The following is a 21,783-nucleotide window of genomic DNA, read 5'->3' on the forward strand; positions in this document are numbered from 1 at the left end:
TTTTTTTTTTGGCAATTGGGGTTAAGTGACTTGCCCAGGGTCACACAGCTAGTAAATGTCAAGTGTTTGGTCTGAGGCCAGATTTGAACTCAGGTCCTTCTGACTTCAGGGCCGGTGCACTATCCACTGCGCCACCTAGCTGCCCCTCGTCCTTTGTTTTCAAAGAGGACCAGTGGCATCGGGGGGGCTGTCCTGACCCCTGTGTGAATTGGATTTCAGTGAGGCAGAGCTGCACAAAGTCACCAGCCTCACTCTCTCTTCCATGGTCATCAAAGTCCAGTGACAGGACAAAAGTCCAGAGGACTGGGGACGGCCTGCAATGCAGTAGATGACCTTGGTGTCTTTGATGTCTCTAAGCACTCCGCAGCACCCGCCTCAGCTTCCTTCATGACACTGACACCACTCATTTCACTGGGAGGAGTCTTCACATGCCTGGCATAGACGTATCCCTAACTCCCCAGTGGGTTTGAGGCCCACTGGTTTCCCTCAGCCTGGGTTAGCCGTACAATGTTCTGGTTCTGCTTACTTTACTCTGCATTAGTTCATATAAGTCTTCCTGGGTTTTTCTGAAACCATCCTGGTTGTCATTTCTTTTTTTTTTGGTGAGACAGTCAAGGTTAAGTGACTTGCCCAGGGTCACACAGCTGGTCAGTGTCAAGTGTCTGAGGCCGGATTTGAACTCAGGTCCTCCTGATTCCAAGGCCAGAGCTCTATCCACTGCACCACCTAGCCGCCCCTATGAGAGGTGGTACTTGCCTCTCTTCTCCTTTTCTTCTTCTTCTTTTTTTTTAAAAGGCAATTGGGGTTAAGTGACTTGCCCAAGGTCACACAACTAGTAAGTGTCTGAGGCAAAATTTGAACTCAGGTCCTTCTGACTCCATGGCTGGTGCTCTATCCACTGTGCCACCCAGCTGCCCCCGGTTGTCATTTCTTATAGCACAATAGTATTCCATCACAATCCTACTATACCACACCTTGTTCAACTATTCCTTAACTGATGGGCATCCCCTCAATTTCCAATTCCTTGCCACCACAAAAAGAGCTGCTATAAATATTTTTGTACAAACAGGTCTTTTTTCCTTTTCTTTGGTCTCTTTGAGATACAGACCTAGTAGTGATATTGCTGAATCAAAGAGTATGCACAGTTTTTATAGCTCTTTAGATGTTGTTCCAAATTGTTCTCCTGAATGACTGGAACAGTTCACAATTCCACCAACAGTGAATTAACGTCTCAATTTTCCCACATCCCCTCCAGCACTTGTCATTTGCCTTTTGTGTAACGTTAGCCAATCTGACAGGTGTGAGATGGTATCTCAGTTTTGTTTTAATTTGCATTCCCCTGATCTGGAACATTTTTTCATGTGACTATTGATAGCTTTGATTTCTTCTTCTGAAAACTATCTGCTCACATCCTTTGACCACTTATCAACTGGGAAAAGTCTATCTCAGTTTTCTTTTTTTCTTTTCTTTTTGGTGAGGCAATCAGGGTTAAGTGACTTGCCCAGGATCACCCAGTTACTAAGAGTCAAGTGTCTGAGGCCAAATTTGAACTCAGGTCCTCCTGACTCCAAGGCTGGAGCTCTATCCACTTCGCCACCTAGCAGCCCCTGTCTCAGTTTTCTTAACTGTGAAATCAAGATTATAACAGCATCTACTTCTCAGGGTTGTTGTGAAGATTAAGTGAAATAATATTTGTAAAGTGCCTTGTAAACTTTAAATTTAAATACTAGCTATTATTATAAATCTGATGAAATTATGTGCTGTAAGAAATAATGAAGGGGATGATTTCAGAAAAACCTGGGAAGACTTGTATGAACTGATGCGAAGTGACATGAGCAGAACTAGGAAAACAACTTCTATAATAACAACAATATTGTAAAGACAACTTTGAAAAAAATTAATGGCCCATCACAGTTCCAAAGGATTCATGATGAAGCATGCTTCCCACCTTCAGATAGAGAACTGATGGACTGAGCACAGATCAAGGCATATTTTTGGACATGGTCAATGTAGGTATTTGTTTTGCTTATCTGTATATGTTTGTAATCGTTTTTCATGCTTTCTTATTGGAAAAAGGGGAAGAGAAAAGGACAGAATACAGATCTGAAAATAAAATTCAATTAAAATAAAAAGGTTCCATTTATAACAGCTTTTTTTTTTGTAGTAGCAAAAAACTGAAAATGAGGTGGGTATCCGTTGATTGGGGAATGGATAAACAAACTGCGGTTCCTAAATGTGATGCAATATTACTGCTTGATGATGTAAGAAACTACAAGTATGATGACTACAGAGAAGCATGCACTGACACAAAGTGAAGTAAGCAGAAGGAGGAAAGCAACGTACATAACGACTAGAACATAAATGGAAAAACAAAACAATGAAAATTGAATTATAATGACTGAGCTTGGCTCCTTAGAAGAGATACGAGAAGATAAACAACTCTCCTCCTTGTTCAAAGAAGTGAGGGACCATAGGATAGGAACTCTGCATACGTTGGTATGTCAGTTAATTTTGCTGAAATTTTTGCTTTTAAAAATTAAAAAAAAAAAAACCATCTTCTTTCTTCAATGAACAAAAATCTATTTTGTCTTCCTTTCACCCTCTTCCTTCTATCTCTCTCTCTCTCTCTCTTTTTTTTTTTTTTGGCAATCAGGGTTAAGTGACTTGCCCAGGGTCACACAGCTAATAAGTGTCAAATGTTTGGTCTGAGGCCAGATTTGAACTCAGGTCCTCCTGACTCCAGGGCTAGTGTTCTATCCACTTCACCACCTAGCTGCCCCCCCTCTCCCTTCTATCTCAACTGAAAGAAAAAAGAAACACAAAACTATTGTAATAAATATGCATAATCAAAGAAAACAAATTTCTGCATTGTCTGTGTACCAAAAATCTCTGCCTTATTATGCATAATGAATGACCGCTGAGGTGGATGGTGGCTTCATGGAAGTATGGTCCTCTGCGATCATGAACGATTACTGTGTTGATCAGACTATTTAAGTCTTTCAAGTTGTTTGTTTTTAGAGAGTTGTTCCAAGAACACAATATACACAGTAACTACAACAATGGAAAAGAACAAAAAAGGACTGAAACTAGGCACTGCGTAATTAAAATGACCATGGTTGGCTCCAAAGACAAGACCAAGAAATGGCCTTCTCTCTCCTTTTTGGCAGAGGTAGGGGAGTGGGGGAGGGGAAACTACAGCATGGAACATGGCATATACAGTTAGACGTGGTTAATGTGTTCATTAAGTTGCTGAGCTGGTTTTTTATCTTTCTTTTTAATTCTTTATAGTAAGGGACGGGTCTTGGGACCCTGGGGTGGGGGTGGGAAGGAGAGAAGGACATACTTTGAAAATGAAGATGATAAAATAAACATAAGCATAAACAAAAGCTATGTGGATCACTGACCTCGTCATCATTTCTTCCCAAACCCTACCCCTTCCTAACTTCCCCATCACCCTCCCAGTCACTCAAGCTTGCAGCGGCCGAGGGTCAACCCTGACTGACTCCTCACTATCTCACAATTCACCCCCCCCAGCAATCAATCAGTGGCCAGATCCTGTTTTCTGCCTTCGTCCCATCTCCAGTACAGGACCTGTTCTCTCCTCTGACGCTACGTCACCTGGTGCAGGCCTTCATTGCCTCGGCCCCAGGCTCCTGCACTAGCCTGCTGGTTGACTTCCCTCTACTCCAGTCCATTCTCCACTCAACCGTCAAAGTGATCTTCCCAAAGTGCAGGTCTGACCATGTCACCCCCTATTCAGTCAGCTCCAGCAGCTCTTTATTCTCTGCAGGATCAAATATAAGATCCTCTGGCTGCCTTTTAAAGCCCTCGGTCATCTTTGCAGTCTTCTTACTGCCCCCCCATCTGCCATATTCTGTGATCCAGTGACCCCGCCTCCTTGCTCACCCTCACACAAGACTCTCCATTCTCCTGATGGCCTCAGAAGGCCAAGAAACCCTTCTCAATCCTCTTCAACCTGAGGGTTTGCCCTCTACTTACCCCCAATGTATCCTTATATATATCGTTTGTACATTGTTGTACAAACCAGTGTCTTCTCCCCATTATACTTCAAGCTCCTTGAGTAGAAGCGGGGACTGTTTTTTTGCCTTTCTTTGTATCTCCAGCACTTAACTCTGTGCCTGGCACAGTAGACACTTAATAAAAGTTTCTTGGCTTGACAAGACATCAGCAAAGTGACTTGAAAAGGAAGAAGGAATCAGCACCAAATAGTCTGACTGGTTCCCACTGGCATGACGCTTTAGGGTTCGTAAAAGGTGGCCTCAGTCTCCAGGAGGCGGGCGCCACAATGCCACTGCCCCACATTTTACCAAGGGGGAAGCCTGGTCATGAGAAAAGGGGGATGCCTCTCACTGTGGGTCCTCCTTGGGCAAGCCTGCTCCAATGAAGGGGATTCTCAGTTATTGCCAACACACCTCAGCTGAACTCCTCAAACACTTCCTGCAGGGCCCTTGGGAGGAAGTGCAACAGGCCAGGAATCAGACCTGGAGATCCGAGCTCAGGGGAGTGCAGGGAGGCTCTACACCAGGAAGACATCACTCTTATGAAGTAACATAGCCTAGGAGTAATAGCCCTACCCATGATCCCTTTTGGAGCTTACTGTATAGCTGCACTGTGCAGAGAAAAGGGCAGAGACCTAATAAAGGACTCGAGATGAATTCCACGGTGGTTGACCAGAGGTCAGAGGAAGCACTTGGAAGGATGTGCCCGAGCATCTGGGTCACACCCAGCCCTCCCTCCCCAAGCCTGCTCCCTCACCTCTAAAACAATGGGACTGCATCGGAGGATCTCTAAGGTGCCTTCCTGCTCTGACTTTGGACCCTACGTCCCGATCTGCCCGCCCTGCCCTCAGTGGTTCTCTAACCCAGAAGGGTAGGGCAGAGAAGGGAGGACACAGAGATAAGAGTCAAGTCCTACGACTGAATTTAACAAGATAGACTGTACAAGCCCATACATTGTGTGGGGACAAGGCCTGAGGCTCTCATGGGACTACAGTCATAGTAATACAGTCACTGGCCAACAGCAGCCAAGAGCAGAGGTCTGAAGTCCAGGAGGAGGGAGGGGTCAGCCTGGCGGGTTACTCTCTGCTGGGCAGAGCCCAGGATGAGCAGCGCGGTGCTCAGGTCTGCGAGCCCCGCGTCAGGAGGGTCATGGTGCGGCAGTGCATGCCCAAAGGAAGGCGGTGCAGAAGCCCTCCAACGCAAGTCACAGAAGGACTAGCTGAAGCAACTGGCAACGTTCAGCCGGAAGAAAAGCTGACGTGGGGGACACACGCTATCTCTCTTCAAGCATCCTGGATGTCTGTGCCCTGGAAGATCAATTAGATTTGTTCTACCAGTCCTTAGAGGCAACAACCAGGCAACACCAGGTGGGCAGAAGATGCCGAAAAATCCCTTTATCCTCCGCCCAAAGGATAAGGTCCCTGACAAGTAAAGCTGTCCAGGAGAGAAAAAGCGGCCTTTTGGAGGGCAGTGGGAGGAGAAGGGAGCTCCCTGAAGGTGTGCAGGTAGAGGAGGCATGAGCCCACATGGGAATGCCAGGGAGGGCATTCGGGCTTTGGGAGGCAGGTGTTAGACTGTGCTCGAGGGCTCTCTGGTGTGTCAGGCACGGGATCTTACCGGGCTAGGTCCAATCTGTCCAGCTTCAGGAGTATCTGCACAATCATGGCCATGCTGTTTGGAAAGAAGGACAAAAAAGGAGGTCAGCTCCAACCCCTAGAAACATTTTGAGGGGCAGCTAGGTGGCGCAGCGGATAGAGCACCGGCCCTGGAGTCAGGAGGACCTGAGTTCAAATCTGGCCTCAGACCAGACACTTGACACTTACTAGCTGTGTGACCCCGGGCAAGTCACTTAACCTTAATCGTCTAAAAAACAAGAAAAATTAAAAATAAAATAAAGAAACACATTGGCCAGGGCACCCTGACTGTTTCCCACCTTTTCCAGTGGCAGCCCCCTAAGCCTTAGTGGCAATGCTGGGCAAAGGGGAAAGCTGAGAAAATCAGCCACCCTGAAGTGCTAGGATGACCTGACATTTTAGCACTCCCCCAGTAAGGGCCACAAGATCTTCTCCACCACAGCCCAGCCATACCTCAGGACACATTCCCTGGGAAAACTTCCTTCCCAAAGGTCACAGAGATTTGAGGGGGGAGGGGGGATTATCAGAGCATTAAGGAGGATTTCAGAAAAAATAGCATCTGAATGAAGAAGGCAAAGAAGCAAGGAGCTGTCTCCTAGCTACGCCAAGCTCAGTGGGAGGAAAACAGGGATGGGGGTGGGCGGGGGTGGGGGAGAACAGGACAAGAAAGGATGGAAAATTCAGAGACAGCAACACAAAAGGCATGTAGGGTAAAGTCATGGGGAAAGCCTGAAACCTGCAGAGCGGGAAAGGACAGCTCATGAGCCCACAACACACAGGCTAGACCGGCTGAGTTGGGGTTGGAGGGTGATAGACTTTCCACCTGGAATGGAAGCGCAGACCCGACAGGCATCCCAGGAGGACTAAGTAACACAAGGCACGGGGCTTCATGGGGGACCCCCCAGCTCCTGAGGAACGTTTGCAGGTGCACCACGTCTGTGGGAGGAATCCCTCCCAGGTCTGCAGCGTGCGCTCTGACCCTGAGGGCCTTAGATGCCCAGCTCCAAGGAAGCCTCTCTGAACACATCCTTCCCTCCTCAGCCCGTGCAAACCACTTGGTTCTTTTTTCATTTTAAAATAACATTGATCACAGTAACAACCGACATTTCTCCGTTCCTCTATGGATAATCAGGGGCGTTCCTCAGAGCCATCCCATGAGGCAGCTAGGTAAGTATCTCAACTTGGGAAGGAGCTCAGAGTCACTCACCTAGGGTCATACAGCTGGCCTAGGTCTACTGACCCCTAGTCCTGAGCCCCACCCTCGACACCCAGCTAAGGTCTTCTGTATAGATGTCACTTGTCAGAACCTCCTCAGACATGCTCCATGAAGGCATGTCGTGGCACAGTGAAGTCACGGGGCCTGGCCCTGGGGTTGGAGCCACTTCCTCGCTAGGTAGGGTTAGGCCAGCTGCATTGCCTCTCTGGGTCTCAGTTTCCTCACCTGTAAAATGGGAATGATCCTCTTCACATTCCCTACTTCGTGGGTTTGTTAGGAAGCACAAGAGATAGAGATAAAAAGGCCTGCTTTAAGGACATTTGTTAAAATTGCATGGCTAGGGGCTAGAAGAGTAGTTCACTGGTCAAGCCAGGGAATCCCTGGCTGATGTCATCTCATTTTGAGCTTCTCTTTCCCTCAGAGCAGCAGAATTTTGATCGTAGGCCTTGAACAAACTATTGCCACTCTCTTATTCAAAATCCTTCAATGGATCCCCTTCTAGGAGGCTAAATACCTTAGCATACTATTCAAGGTCATCTACAATCCAGGGTCCCCCTTCAGAAGAGCCTCACCTCATCATGCTCCTCTCCAAAGACTCTAGAGGCCAGCTAACACAGACAACTTTGGACCTCCTCCATTCCATCACTGATGCCTGGAATGCCTATGCTTTGACCCCTAATGTTTCAAATCCTATTCATTTTTCAAGGACTAGCCCCAATGCCACCTAAATTCAATACAACAAATATTTGTTGTTGTTTTTGTTGCTATTCAGTTGTGTCTGACTCTCCGTGATCCCATTTGGGGTTTTCCTGGCAAAGACGCTGAAGTGGTTTGCCATTTCCTTCTCCAGCTCATTTTACAGATGAGAAAGCTGAGGCAAACAGGTTGAAGTGACTTGCCCAGGGTCACACAGCTACTACGTGTCTGAGGCTGGATTTGAACTCAGGGAAGATGAGTCTTCCTGACTTCAGGCCTGGTGCTCTATGCATTATGGCGCCATCTAACTGCCCCTCAACAAATATTTACTGGGTAGCTAATATGTACCAAACACTGCTGGGCAATTCTTCATGGAGCTTGGGGATGTGATGCAAACATGAATAATTATAACAAAAGACAGCAAAGTTCATCAGGGAAGGGCCAAGTCAGGTCCAAGAAGAAAACGGTTGTTACTAATAAGCATCTGTCATTATCAACTAGGGGAGGATGGGAAAATTCAGGGACAATGCCATAAATTGCACGGTCTCTGAGCTGGGCTTCAAAAGATGGGTAGGAGTCGAACCCAGGGAGAGAGGGGACAGGGCGGCTCAGAGGACAGCAGACCCCCTCGGCTGGCTGGAGCACAGACAGCACAGGATACATAAGTCAAAGGGGAAGAAACGTGCTAAGGCTGGGACAGGCTGTTGAAGCAGGCCTTCGATGCCAGGCAAAAGCATTCCAAACATGACTTAGCAGGCATCAGGGGCCCCGAAGCTTCCCGAGGAGAGGAATAACACGACCAGCTTATGAAAAGCGAAGACTAGTGTGGCAGCCAGGCCGAAGAGGAGGAGAGGGCGAGGCCGGATGATCTGAGAAGAGGCTACGAGGCCGTTCAAGTGGATGGTGAGGCCTTGAACGAGAGGGCTTTAGCTAGAGGAAGAGACCACAGAAGGACGTCGCGGAGGCAGCAGTGACAGGGCTTGGTGGCCAGCTGCCTGCGGCGGGGGGGTGAGAGACGGAAGAGAAGCAATTCAATATCAAAGTAACAAACACGGAAGCCCAAATGACTGGGCTGCCACTGACAGAAGGAGCCAAGCAGCGGGGAAGAGCAAGCCAAGACGCTCAGATGAGCAGCTCCGTCTGGGGCACGCTGAGGCCCTGCTGGAGCGAGGGCTGGGCAGTCAGGGAAGCCAGAGGACCCTCCTCTCCTGCTCACGGTCCGGTTCCTATCACCATCCTTTTAGGGCGTATAAAGATCTCTCCTGATACCTGCTGATAGTGCTATTGCAAGCATCATCCCCGAGACCCCAGGCTGGCGGGGGGGCTTCAGGAGTGGGACGGGGCAGGCGCCAAATGGCGGGGTCCCAGAAGAGCTAGGGGCTAGGGCAGAGGCGGCTCTAGATGCTTTTTCTACAAGTTCCACACTAAAGGGCAGGGGAGACAGCAGAAGGCTCAGAGTTTCATCAATACGGACAGACTGAAGGTGCATGAGAGGACTAATGTATGGAACAGTGGCACAGGAAGACGGGAGGGCTGGATCAAGGGCACAGTTGCAGGCTGACTATCTCTTTCTGTGGAAAGGGGATCTCCTGGCTGGTGAGCCAGGGGACTCAGGTGGCAGGCGGGAAGCGGGGAAAGAGGCTGAGAGAGCTCCTGCCAGAGACGGTCAGTCCTCTCAGTGAAGAGGGCATCCCCTTCTAGGAGGACACTCAGGGACACAAGAGCAGGTTTAGAACAGCTGCTGTGGGGAAGGGGCAAGGTGGGACGGAAGGACCGCTGAGCAGCAGATGGGGCTTCAGAGGCACCGCCAATGTGGAGAGGGCAAAAGCAGCCAGGTGTCAGGCCTTCCCCAGTGAGGCTGGGCAGCCTCGGAGCAGGAGAGAAAGAGTTGATGATTCGCAGGTGTGAAATGGCAGGAGATGGGCTGGGGATCCCGGGGGCGGCTAGATAATTATTGAAACAGCACTGAATACAGCAGCAAGTGTAGCCAAAGTGGGCAGGAGGGCCTGAGAGGGGAGTGGGCTGAAGGGCTTGGGGTCAAGCCAACCAGCATGAGGATGGGGTGAGGGTCCAGGAGCAGCACGGCCAGGGGTGGAAGCACCTCTCCTGGGTGTTTACCACATTCTAATTGGTATTTATGGACACATCATCTCCTGAAGAGCAAGGATGTATCATAGAATCCGAGATTCAGCTCTGGAAGGAACCTCAGAGCTGTCTAATGTAACTAAAGATGAGGAGAGTGAGGCCAGAGATGTGAAGGCACTTGTCTGAAGTCATTACACAGGTAGGAAGTGGAAGAACCAGAATTAGAACCCAGATCTTCTGACTTCAAATCCAGCACCCTTTCCATTGTACCATCTTTATATCATCTATTTAAGACCACACGACATTTTACATAGTAGATACTTTACATATTCCCTAAAACACAGGTCCAACCACATCACTCCCCTACTCAGTAAACTTCCATGGCTCCCTATTACCTCCAGAATCAAATAAGAATTCCCATTTGGTGTTCAAAGCCCTCCATAATCTGGCCCCTCGTCTTTCCAGTCTTCTTATACCTCACTCGCCCCACACACTCTGTGATCCAGTGACACAGGCCTCCTGGCTGTTCCTCCCTGTCACTCCCTCTTCTGACTGAGCATTTTCTCTGCCTCTCCCTCATGTCTCTGGCAGGAGCTCTCTCAGCCTCTTTCCCCGCTTCCCACCCTGCCACCTGAGTCCCCTGGCTCACCAGCCAGGAGATCCCCTTCCCACAGGAAGAGATAGTCAGCCTGGAACTGTGCCCTTGATCCCAGCCCTCCCGTCTTCCTGTGCCACTGTTCCATACATTAGTCCTCTCATGCACCACCTTCAGTCTGTCCGTATTGATGAAACTCTGAAGGGCTCTCTCCCTTCTCCTCTCTGGCTCCCAGCTTCCCTGGCTTCTTTCAAGATTCAGCTAAACTCCCACCTTCTCCCAGGAGCCTTTCTCAGCCCTCCTTTGTCTTTGACTGAGACTACCCCATTGATCCTGTCTATAGCTTGTCTTGGCAGCCTTATCTGCATGTTGTCTCCTCCGTTAAATTCTGAGCTCCTTGAATACAGGGACTGTTTTTTACCTTTGTATCCTTGGAACTTAGCACAGTGCCTGGTACATAGTAGGTGCTTAATAAATGCTAGCTGATTCACCTCTGAGCCTGCTGGTTCTGCTGCTCATTAAGGGACAAGTCATCCTGGTCTTGGCCCGAGAGAGGAAGGGGACCAGTGCTCAAGACGGACAGCATGGCTGAGCTGGGTTTGCAGAGTCAAACACAAAGCCGCTTTCAGCTGTGTGAGGGAATAAAGGTGCTTTCAGGCCTCTGGGCCATGTCCTTGAAGTGAGTCCTTCACCATTCCGGGAGAAGCATCTACCTAGAATACAAATGTGGAGCTCCTGCTTCCAAACACACAGGCTTTGGAAGGGCCTACGGATTTCCAGACAAGTCTCATTCATCTGTTTCTATGACAACAGTCCAGAGAAACTCTTTGCATCTCAAAGAATTCGCCTCCTCATAGTGCTTGTTGAAGGGTGCTGGGGGGGATGATAACACACAACCGCACTCACCACTCCAAGCTCTCCCCCTGGTGCAGTGTACGCAGAGCAGCATCAGGGTTCTTGTCATGGAAATAGATGGAAGCAGCCATCAGCAAGAAGGTCGTGTTGGTCACATCGACACTCTTCGCCATCTTTCGGTCCAGGTCTGCAACAATCGCATCTCTGCAAGACAGAGGTGAACGAACTTGTGCCCCCTCCCTCCATCCCCAGGATCTCCTGGGCCCTAGTAATCCTGCGGGAAAAGATTCTTATCGACCCCAAAGCCACAGAATGTCCACGCTGGAAGGGATTTTAGAATGTTGGAGTAGGGAGGAAGCTGAGGAATCACTGGGCCAACCCAGACAGATGCTGATCGCATTTATGAGTGGTTTCCTCAATTAAGATGGTGCTTGGGAAAGAATCATACCTGCTGGTTCTCAGAGAAGCAGAAACCCAGGCCCCTGTATTCGCTTTCCCCTGCCCCTGCCTGCTGTGACCAGCTCAGCTGGGATATTGCTGATACAGAAGCTGAGAGGAGATGCTGGAGTCCAGGCTCAGGACAGCCCAATAAAGAATCACTGAAGACACTGGCCTCGGTCACTGCCAGTAATCTCCCCTCTTTGAGTCTCTTTTTCTCTATCTGAACAATGAGCTGTTGGACTAGATTATGTTCTAAGGGCCCTCCCAGCTCTGACATCCTGTGTCCTAAGGGCCCTCCCAGCTCTGCCATCCTGGGTTCTAAGGGCCCTCCCAGCTCTACCATCCTGGGTTCTAAGGGCCCTCCCAGCACTGACATCCTGTGCTCTAAGGGCCCTCCCAGCTCTGACATCCTGGGTCCTAAGGGCCCTCCCAGCTCTGCCATCCTGTGCTCTAAGGGCCCTCCCAGATCTGACATTCTGTATTCTATGAGCTCTCCCAGCTCTGCCATCCTGTGCTCTAAGGGCCCTCCCAGCTCTGACACTGTATATACTATGCTCTAGTAACTCTACTAACTCCAAGATTACATAAGTTCCTTCCCCTCTAAAAACTGTCTATGATTCTCTAAGTATAATAGTAATTCTAAAACTGATGTCAAATGTCTACTATATTGAGGGCTAGAAGAGAGGCATACACTTCCCCAGTATATTCTCCTTTATGAAATATGAAGTCCAAGGGAAAAGATTTAAATTCCAAGTACTGGAAAAGGTCCAATGTAGTCTCAGAGGGCTGAGTAAGAAGCCTTTAGTTAATCAGATTGGGGGTGGGGGTGGTCTGAGGGGTACAGAGCCCATGAAAGCATCTTTCCTGTAGGCTCCTTGGTCTGCTTCTGGAGCAAACCCGGGGCCTGGTCTCTAGAATTTGTGTCCAATGTCACCAAAACCCTGAAAATCTCTCCCACATCTCAACAACAATGTCTAGAAGGCACTGGCCCCAGCCTAGAAACATCATGGAGACCTCTCCTGTGGTGCAGGCTGATAAATACTGGCCCCAGAAGACCTAAGAGACCCTAGCCCTCTAATGACAATAATAAACTACTCACATCTCTGTGGTGCCTCACTTTTCACACCTGGCCTGTGAGCCAGGCAGGCCTGTGAGCCAGGCAGGCAAATGTCATCCTATTTTACAGATGAGGAAACTAAGGCACTGCCATTTCGAGTACCTGTCCATTTGCACTGGGCTCCTCCCACTCACCTCTGATTTTCACTGGAAAGATACTCTGCAAACATTCGTACGGCCTGGAGCTCTGGGGAGGAGTTGGTTTTGATCTCATCCAGTACCACACCATACTTTCTCTGTGGAGAGCAGGGAGACATCCCATTGTATTGTTCCCCTCATTCATAAAAAGGCAATTTAGGAGGAGCAGCTAGCTGGCGCAGTGGATAGAGTTCCAGCCTTGGAGTCAGGAGGATCTGAGTTCAAATATGACCTCAGACACTTGACACTCACTAGCTGTGTGACTCTGGGCAAGTCACTTAATCCCAATTGCCTCACCAGAAAAAAACAAAAACACAAACAAACAAAAAAAAGGCAGTTTAGGGCTCAGAGTGCTAAGTTCCACAGGAGCCAGGCAGAGTTTCTACTCTCTTCAATGACCTCAGGGCCATGGACTGCCTACCCCAAGGGAGCAGCCTCCATACCAGCTTCCACAAGCAAGCTTATGTCACTATCTGCGGCACTGGCCTTGGACTTGGGGGAGGAGGCCCTGGGCCTTCAGGTCCAGGCTCAGCCCCAATAGTTATTAGCTATGAGGTAGCTAATCAGAAGAGCATATGGAGCACTGGACTAGGAGTCAGGAAGATTTGAGTTCAAATCTAGCCTCAGACACGTTCTAGCTGTGTGACCCTGGGCAAGTCACTTCACCTCCGGGTCCCTCAATTTCCTTATCTGCAAAATGGGGATCATAATAGCAACTCCCTCCTAGGGTTGTTGTGAGATCAAATGAGATAATATTTGTAAAGCGCTTAGCACAGTGCTTGGCACATAGTAAGTGCTATATAAATGTTAGTTATTAGTAGTAGTAGTAATATAGAGGTTATACATTTAATTTAAATATTATTGCTCTTGTTTTTACAATACCTTAATTTCTCAATATAATTTCTTTATCCTTGTCCTCCCGGGGGCCATCCCTTATAACAAGTAATAAAAAGGAAAAAGGGGGGCAGCTAGGTGGCACGGTGGATAGAACTCCAGCCTTGGAGTCAGGAGGACCTGAGTTCAAATCCGGCCTTAAGACACTTGACACTTACTAGCTGTGTGACCCCAGGTAAATCACTTAACCCCGATTGCCTCACCAAAAAGCAAAACAAATAAATAAATAAAAAAGGAAAAGACAAAACAGTTGAGTAAAACTAAACAACCTATCAGTCTAGTCCAACATTCCAGGAAGTCTTTCCCACTTCCTCCCTCCCCAGGAGGGAGAATTTAAGTACACTGTAAGTAATGCTTTTGGGGGGAACCAGATCAGACCTATTATTCTTCTCTGTGGGTAATATCTACTGTGGAAACTTCTGCATCAATGTAGATTAGCTATTTGTAACTTGGAACCCTAGGAATTTCTCTGGGGCCCAGAGAAGTTAAGGGCATTCCCCATGGACACAGAGCAAGTCCATTGCTGACGAAGGATCAGAACTCAAAGCTTTCTGACTACAACACTGCCATGCCATCTGCTCCGTCATGCTGCCTCTTAAGAAAAGGCTAATATGAAAAATTTAAAGAATTGAACACTTGTTTGAACTGATACAAAACAAAAGAAACAGAACCAAGGGGCCAGTATATACACCAATCATAATGAACATAAAGGAAAACTGCAAAGATTCCAGAATTCAGATCTATGTAATGACCGTCTTGGTTCCAGAGAACTGATAATGAAACAGGTCACATGGCCAGTGGGTGGGTTTGTTTTGTTTAACTGCATTCCTTTGCTATCCACTGATTCTATCAGCGATGGGGAGGAAGTTATTGGAAAATGAAACTAATCTGAAAGGTATTAATAAAAAAAAAATTTGGGGGGGTGGGGGGTGGGTTAGGCAATGGGGTTAAGTAGCTTGCCCAAGGTCACACAGCTAGTGCTATGTGTCTGAGGTTGGATTTGAACTCAGGTCCTTCTGAGTCCAGGGCCAGTGCTCTATCCACTGAGCCACCTAGCGGCTCCAATAAAAACTGTTTAAAAACAAAGCATTGAGTTCTCTCTGAAGCCGTTTTTTTCTCTATTAAGAAAGAAGGCCCGTCCTGCCTGCAGTCTTTAGAAAGCACACCAACGTGAGGCATTAACAGCCTCCGCATCTTCACTTCCTCCTCCAGCAAATGAAACCCTTGGAAGGGAAGACCTGAGGTCCTCTTCAAACTCTGACAGTTCCTATTGCTTCTGACCGTAAAATTCAGTGATTTATGTTCCAAAGTCCCTTCCAGCTCCTTCTCTCATTATGATTATCAAGACTTGTTAAAGAACCAAAGCAAATGGATAAGAAAGGGGTGAGCTAACCTTGTTACATAGGCATGGGTACTCTGAATGAAGGATGGGAATGAGTTACAAAGTCTGAAAACATCATCACCTGTGCGAGATAAGCTCTGTACAAGAAGACATCTCTTTCGACTTCTTTTTCTGGGCTGGAAAGCTAGAGAGAACAAAAGATATTAGGATGAACATATGAAAACAGAGTCAATCGAGAGCACCTACTATATGTCAGGCATGGTGATAGGTACCGTGCTAGGAAAATATAAGCAAAAAGGAAACAATTCCTGCCCTCAAGGAGCTTATACCCTATTGGGGGACCCATGTAAACATATAAATACAGTACCCACCATACATACAAGGTAAATAAAAGGGAACTGCAGGGACTGGGATAGATCAGAGAAGGCCTCAAGCAGGAGGTAGCACAGGAGCTGAGCTTTGAGGGACAGCTAAGGGTTCTAAGAGTCAGGGGGAGGAGGTGTCAGGCATGGGAGACAGTCATGCAAAGACTGTAGGAAAAGGGAGATAGAGGTTTGGGTGGGAGAAGTCCAGTTTGGCTGGACCACCGAGTTTGGGAGAGGGAGGTATGTCCAGTAAATCTGGAAAGGAAGGCCAGAGCCTGATTGTGAAGGGTATCAAACGCCCCCAGGTTGGAGTTTATCCTCCACAGAACTGGAGCCCCTGGAGCTTCCTGAGCAGGGCAGAAGAGGCTGAGTTCAGGCCTTATTAGCACCAGCAGAGTGTTAGAACAGCAAGGCTAAGCAGTTTTCTTAGTTTTCAGTGTAGATGAGGCCCAACTTGGAATTTTGGAGAAATTTAATTAAATTCCATAACAAGGACCTAAAATCTGCAAGGCCCTATTCTAGGTAGTGGGAATACACAGACTTTGAACTCAAAAAGCTGACCATCTAAGGGGGGAGCAAAGACTTGTCCACAGTTAGACTCTAATTACAAAGGGAGAGGTACAAACAGGGTGCTTTGAGAAATCTGAAGGGGGACAGATCACATCCAACTGAGAATCAGGGAAGGGTCCTGGGGGATGGAACCTAAATAGAGATGGATAGCCCCATCTGGTTAGAACGAACTGTGGATCAAGGAGAGTAGTGAGAGACATTAGAAAGATAGGTTGGGGGGCAGCTCGGTGGTGCAGTGGATAGAGTACCAGCCCTGAAGTCAGGAGGACTTGAGTTCAAATCCGGCCTCAGACCAAACACTTGACAGTTACTAGCTGTGTGACCCTGGGCAAGTCACTTAACCCCAACTGCCTAAAAACAAAAACAAAAAGAAAGATAGGTTGGATCCAGATGTAGAATGCCAGGAAAAGAAATCTATACTTTATTTGGTTGGCAGTGAGGAACTGTGAAGTTTTTAGGTAGTAGGATGGTAAGAACTGTGTATTAAGAAGATTATTTGGCAAGGGGGCAAGCACAGATTGAAGAAGGGAGAGATCAGAGATGGGAAGCCCACTCAGAAAGCGGGGAAAAGTGAAAAGGGGCCGAACAAGGGGCTGGTGAGGAACGGAGATGGGGGCGCCAGCACTAAACAGCTGATTGGATGTTAGACATGGGAGCCAGGACCAGTTCTTGAGGGTGACTGGGAAGCAGAATTCTTGAATGTGGTGTCCCATGACCAGGGTGCCTTGGGCATGAAGCAGAAGAAAGTGATGAGAATGGGGCAAGCACCAATTCCTCTCTGCCATTCAGTCTGAATCAGGGTCCAGAACTTAAGGAAATGTTGGTTCAGTGCATGAACTAGGTTCATCCGCTGACTTTGGATTTTCTAGGATTAATGAATGGGAGTGGTCTGGTCCAAGCTTCAACAAGCCCTTTCCCTGCTGTGTGTTAAGGTGTCGTCCTGCAAAGTGAGAGGGCTGGAATAGGGCTCTCTAACGGGCAAGGCACCCACTATCTATTAATGGTTTCTATGGGAAAATGTAATCCAAGTCCCAAACAACTGATTAACCAATGGATTTCTGAGATGTGACCTGTTTGCTTTTTAAAGCTGACAAAAGGTAAAGCCCAAAGGCCCAAGAGACCAAATTCTGGAGAGGGAAATAAGGGGGCGTGGGGCACTGCCTCCAGGATAAAATACAAACTCATCAGCTTGGCATTTAAAGCTCTTCCCCAGCTGGCATAACCTTCCTTTCCAGCCTTACTGAATAGGACTCCCTTTCAAGTTTTTAACACTATGTTCTAGCCAGACTCCCATGCAGTTCTAGGGATCCAGCATCCCACCTCTGGCCCCTGCAGTCTGCCTCTCATATCTTCAATGTGCTGCCTGCCTCCTGGCCTTTGCTTCTTACAATCTTCAGCTTCCTTAAATGCTCAACTCGTATTCCTGCTCCTCGACTTATCTCTTGATTTGCCTTAGTGACAATTTCATTCTTCAAAAGGTAGAGAAACCAAAAGGGGAAATTCTATTCTGGATCTAACACTCACTAATAGGGAGGCACTAGCTGTTGGAGTGGAAAGAATGGGAACCTTAAGGGGGAGTGACCACTCCATCCTAGAGTTTGTGATAGAGGAGAGGAAATTTGGGCACCTGGGTCTGACATGCAGGTACCCTCGGTATTAGGAAAGCAGATTTCAAAGACTTCAGAGGACAGATGAGTAGGATCCCAGGGAAGTGGGCTCAGGAGGGAAGGAGAATGCTCATGAATGAAATTCTGAAGCCATGAAGGGAAACAACTCCACTGAGGAAGAAAAATGGCATTTGTCTGAAGAAACCAACGTGGATACACAGGGAACTCACCAATCAACTTCCATTCTAAAAAGAAAGAAAGAAAGAAAGAAAGAAAGAAATGGAAGCAAAAACAAGTGATGAGGAAGAGAGCATAGCTGAATTCTGTAAAAACACTTAAGTTGAGAATGAGCTGAGAATGGCAAAGGAATCAAGGAAAGGATAGCTTGGGGCGCACAGGGTGCTCATTTGCTATTTTTTGTTTTTTCCTCTGAAGGAGAATGACCTTTACCCAGGAAACGACTGAACATAAACAACTCAAAAGCAGATCAGTAAAGAGCTAATAAGAGTGCCTAGATGAACCTAAGTCACCCAGGCCAGAAGAGCCGCATCCTCGGGTCCTCAAAGAGAAGGTAGATGTGACCGCTGAGCCACTGTCTGCCACAGCTGGTCATGGAGAGGGAATGGGAGAAAGGAAAATGCTGATTGTTCCAACAGAACAGACCCTACAAACTAGAAGAGTGAGCTTGACTTCGATTCCTGAGAAAACCCTAGAAATTATCACTACGGAGCTAGCTGGCAAACATTTATTTATAAAGGCAAGTGGGGACTACAAAGAACCAGCACAGCTTTGATTCATGGCAGATTAACCTCATTCTCTTTTTGATGGGGTTTCTGGGTTAGTGAATGAAGGAAAGGCTGGGGATAGAGTTTATACAGATTTTATCAAAGCTGTTGATAAAATTTCTCTAACCACATTTGTGGAAAAGCTATGCATTAGAAAATAACACAATTAAATGGATTTGGAAGAGGCTGGCCTCACTGTGGGGTTGCCAGTGATTCTGTGTCAGCATGACACGAGGAGCCCAGGGGAGCCCCTTGAGGATCTGTACTTGGCTCTGAGCTGTTTGACATTACTATCAATGGATAAAGGACTAAGTGGCAGGCTCATCTGGCCTGCAAATGATATCTAGCTTGGAGGAAGATGGCACTCTAGATGATCGGCAGGATTCAAAAGGATTTCAACAGGCTGGAGCATTGGGATGCATCTAATAAGACAAGATTCACAGAAACAAATGGAAAGCCTGCACATAGGCACAAAAATTCAGCTTCATGACCATAAGATGGGGAAGCATGGAGAAACAGCAGCTGGTCTGAAAAAGATCTGGGGGTGTAAGTGGACCACAAGCTCTACAGGAGTCAGCAGTGTGCTGTAGAAGCCAAGGCAATCTGGGCTGCCTTAAGAAGGGCATAGTTTTCAAGAACATGGAGGTGGTATTTCCAACTTAACCTGATCTCATCAGACTTCATCTTGAGTACTGTATCAAGTTAAGAGGGCAACCAGGATGGTGTGAGGCCCCGAGTCCATGTCAAGGACTCTTGAGGACCTCACAGGGATGTACTACAGTCAGTCTTAATCAAGTTTCCATAGAGAAGCCTGCAGAGAGGAACCAGGCACGCTGAACCTGCAGAAGATTAAGATCCTCAAGTATATGAAAGCCTGACATGTGAAGGCAGGACGAGCGTTGCTCTATTTGGCTTCAGAGGGCAGAACCAGGAGCAATGGATGGGAGTTCTGAAGAGGCAAATTTGGGATTGAGGTCAGGAAAACTTCCTAGCAACGACAGCAGAATGGACTCCCTTGAGAAATGCAGTCCTCTGCTTGGAGGCTGGATCACTGAGAGGACACCTCTCAGGCAAGTTACTGGAGAGACTCCTCTCATACACAGGTTGGACCATATGGCCAATGGGGCCCCTTCCAACTCTCAAATTCCATGACTTCTACAGGATTTCCTATAGAAAAAGTGACCCTCCCTTGCTGTTAAATATGGCTCTCCTCCAATTATCATGCATATACTTCTCTCTTCCTAGGTCTCCCTTATGCAGACTGTAAGCCCCTTCAGAGTATGGACTTCTGTTGTTTTTGCACTCTTAGCCCAGGGCTTTGCCCATCATTGGAGTTTAATAAATGCTTGTAGTATTGTACTGGATCCCCAGCCAAGGTGGTGGACCAGTAAGGGGAGTCTTATGTACACAAATGCCATCTATCTTTTGCCTTGGTTTTGTCAGCTTCCAGTAATTACCAAGCTAGTGTGATGGAACAGCAGGAAGACTTGGAACTGAGCAGAGGCAGCCTTGCCACTTAGCAGCTGTATGACCATGGATGAGGCCTCGACTTCCTCATTCAACTCAAAAATTACATGCAAGGCACCGTGCTAGAGACACAGAGTCAAAAATGAAACAGTCCTTGACCTCCCAGAACTTATTCTCAAAGATGAGGGTAATGCTTCTGCTACCTACCTCACAGGGCTCCTGTGAGGACCAAATCAAAAGGCATGTGAAGGGCTCCTCCCCTCCCCCCTTTAAATTGTAGAGTTTTCTGCACATGTAAATCACTACCTTGCTAGACTTTGGGCTCCTTTGAAACAATTTCTGCCTGCCACCTTTGGGAAGAATTTGGTAAATGCTCAAATGACAAACCTGTAAAAAAAACCCTCAGTTGAACACAGGGCTGGGGACCTGATCCATACAAGAGTTTATCTTATGAAGATACTTTATTGGAGTTTTCCCAAACACCAGTCCATTTTTTTTTTCTTAACCATCTGTAAAACTTACCACTTAATGGATAAAAGAAATGACCACTTCCTACCTGACACCCCTCTCACCCTAGGCTCCACCCTGCTGAGATGAAAGAGCTGTCCAAGGTAGACAATTTAACTATTTAAAGGTCCTATATAACCTGGAGAGGGAAACACATAGCTGCCCTTCCACCCCTCCCCTCTCAGCAGGAGACAAAGCCTTAGGGGGAGAAAGCCAAGGTCTCTTTCAACAAGCCTGCACTTATCTAAATTCTTGTCCCTACCAGAAAATTCCTACTCTGTCTTTCGAGCACACATCCTACCCTAGCTACTGACTGGGGTAGCTCTCTCAGGTTCTCTAACAGTCCCAGATGAGGTTAATGAAGCTTGATTATCTACAGCTAGTCTTAACCAGGTTTCCCTAGAGAGGCCTGTAGAAAGACCATTAACCGGAAGGAGGGACAACTTCTTAACAACGAGAACCGTCCAAGAGTGGAATTGTTTTCCTTAGCAGGTAGTGAGGTCCCAGTCACTAGAGACCTCCATACGCAGGCCAGATGTCCACTTATTAAATAGGATTTGGGGGAGGAAGGAGATTCCTGTCCAATGAGGCACGAGTGAGGTTAGCACTTTGTCTATGCCTTTTCTCGGCCCGCGTCTAAGATTTAAAAGTTTCAGTGTGTTGCCCCTAGAAGGTTGGACTTGGAGTCTGGGGTCCTGAATCTCCGTTTGCTACTCACTACCTGCGGACTCCGAGCAAGTCGTTAGAGGCTCTGAAGCCTCAGTTTCTCCCATCTGTAAAATGAGGGGGTTGGACTGGGCACCTATGACACTTGTGGTCAGCCTGTCCCATCGTCGTTGGTCTCCCGAGGGCTCTGCACGTAGTAGGCGCTAAACACACATTCGCTGAATTGAAAAGAATTCGCTGTATCGGCAGCCCGCGCTCTCTGGGCCTCAGTTTGCCCATCGGTAAAATGGGGCGCGAGAATTTGGTCGAGATCCCTTCTACGGGTCCTGGCGGCCGGGCTGGGCTGGGCTGGGCTACGAAACCCCTGCCCCGCCCCGGTACCGGCCCTGACCACGGACAAGGGAGGCGCGGACAGCCGCTGAGCTCCCGCGGGCCCTGGACCCCGGACCTCCCGCCCTCCCTGCCCGCCATCCCGGCCCGGACCTTGACGCGCTGCGCCTCGTTGATGCACTGCTGGTAGCTGCCGATGTAGAAGGCGTTCTTCACGTCGAACAGCTCGTCCACCTCCCCGGGGCCGGGGGCCGGGCCGGGACCGGGAGCCGGAGGGGCCATCTTGTTACCGACACGTCTACAGAGACGAGGAGGAAGTGACGGAAGCCGGAGCCCGCGCGGCCCTCTGGGAATCGTAGTTCTTGCCTTGACCAGAGCTGGGAGGGGGGCTGCGGGAAGAGGGAGGGAGGTGCGTTCAGGAGGTGACGTAGAGGAGCGCCCCGGAAGTGCGGCAG

At 48.1% G+C, this 21,783-nt stretch overlaps 1 protein-coding gene across 1 annotated transcript in view; it reads right to left on the reverse strand.

The window, feature by feature from the left end:
• COPE (coatomer protein complex subunit epsilon) overlaps positions 1-21,648 on the reverse strand; it is a 28,055-nt gene extending 6,407 nt beyond the window's left edge. Inside the window, exons 1-5 of the mRNA XM_027853175.1 lie at positions 21,482-21,648; positions 15,153-15,215; positions 12,793-12,893; positions 11,152-11,304; positions 5,637-5,690 (exon numbers count right to left, since the gene is read on the reverse strand). Of these exons, the coding sequence (XP_027708976.1) occupies positions 5,637-5,690; positions 11,152-11,304; positions 12,793-12,893; positions 15,153-15,215; positions 21,482-21,610 (500 nt within the window). The 5' untranslated portion in view covers positions 21,611-21,648. The remainder of the gene's footprint in view (positions 1-5,636; positions 5,691-11,151; positions 11,305-12,792; positions 12,894-15,152; positions 15,216-21,481) is intronic.
• Between the last annotated feature and the right edge of the window lie 135 nt (positions 21,649-21,783).

The sequence above is a fragment of the Vombatus ursinus genome, unplaced genomic scaffold (genome assembly GCF_900497805.2).
Source record: "Vombatus ursinus unplaced genomic scaffold, bare-nosed wombat genome assembly UNPS02009918.1, whole genome shotgun sequence".
NCBI lineage: Eukaryota > Metazoa > Chordata > Mammalia > Diprotodontia > Vombatidae > Vombatus > Vombatus ursinus.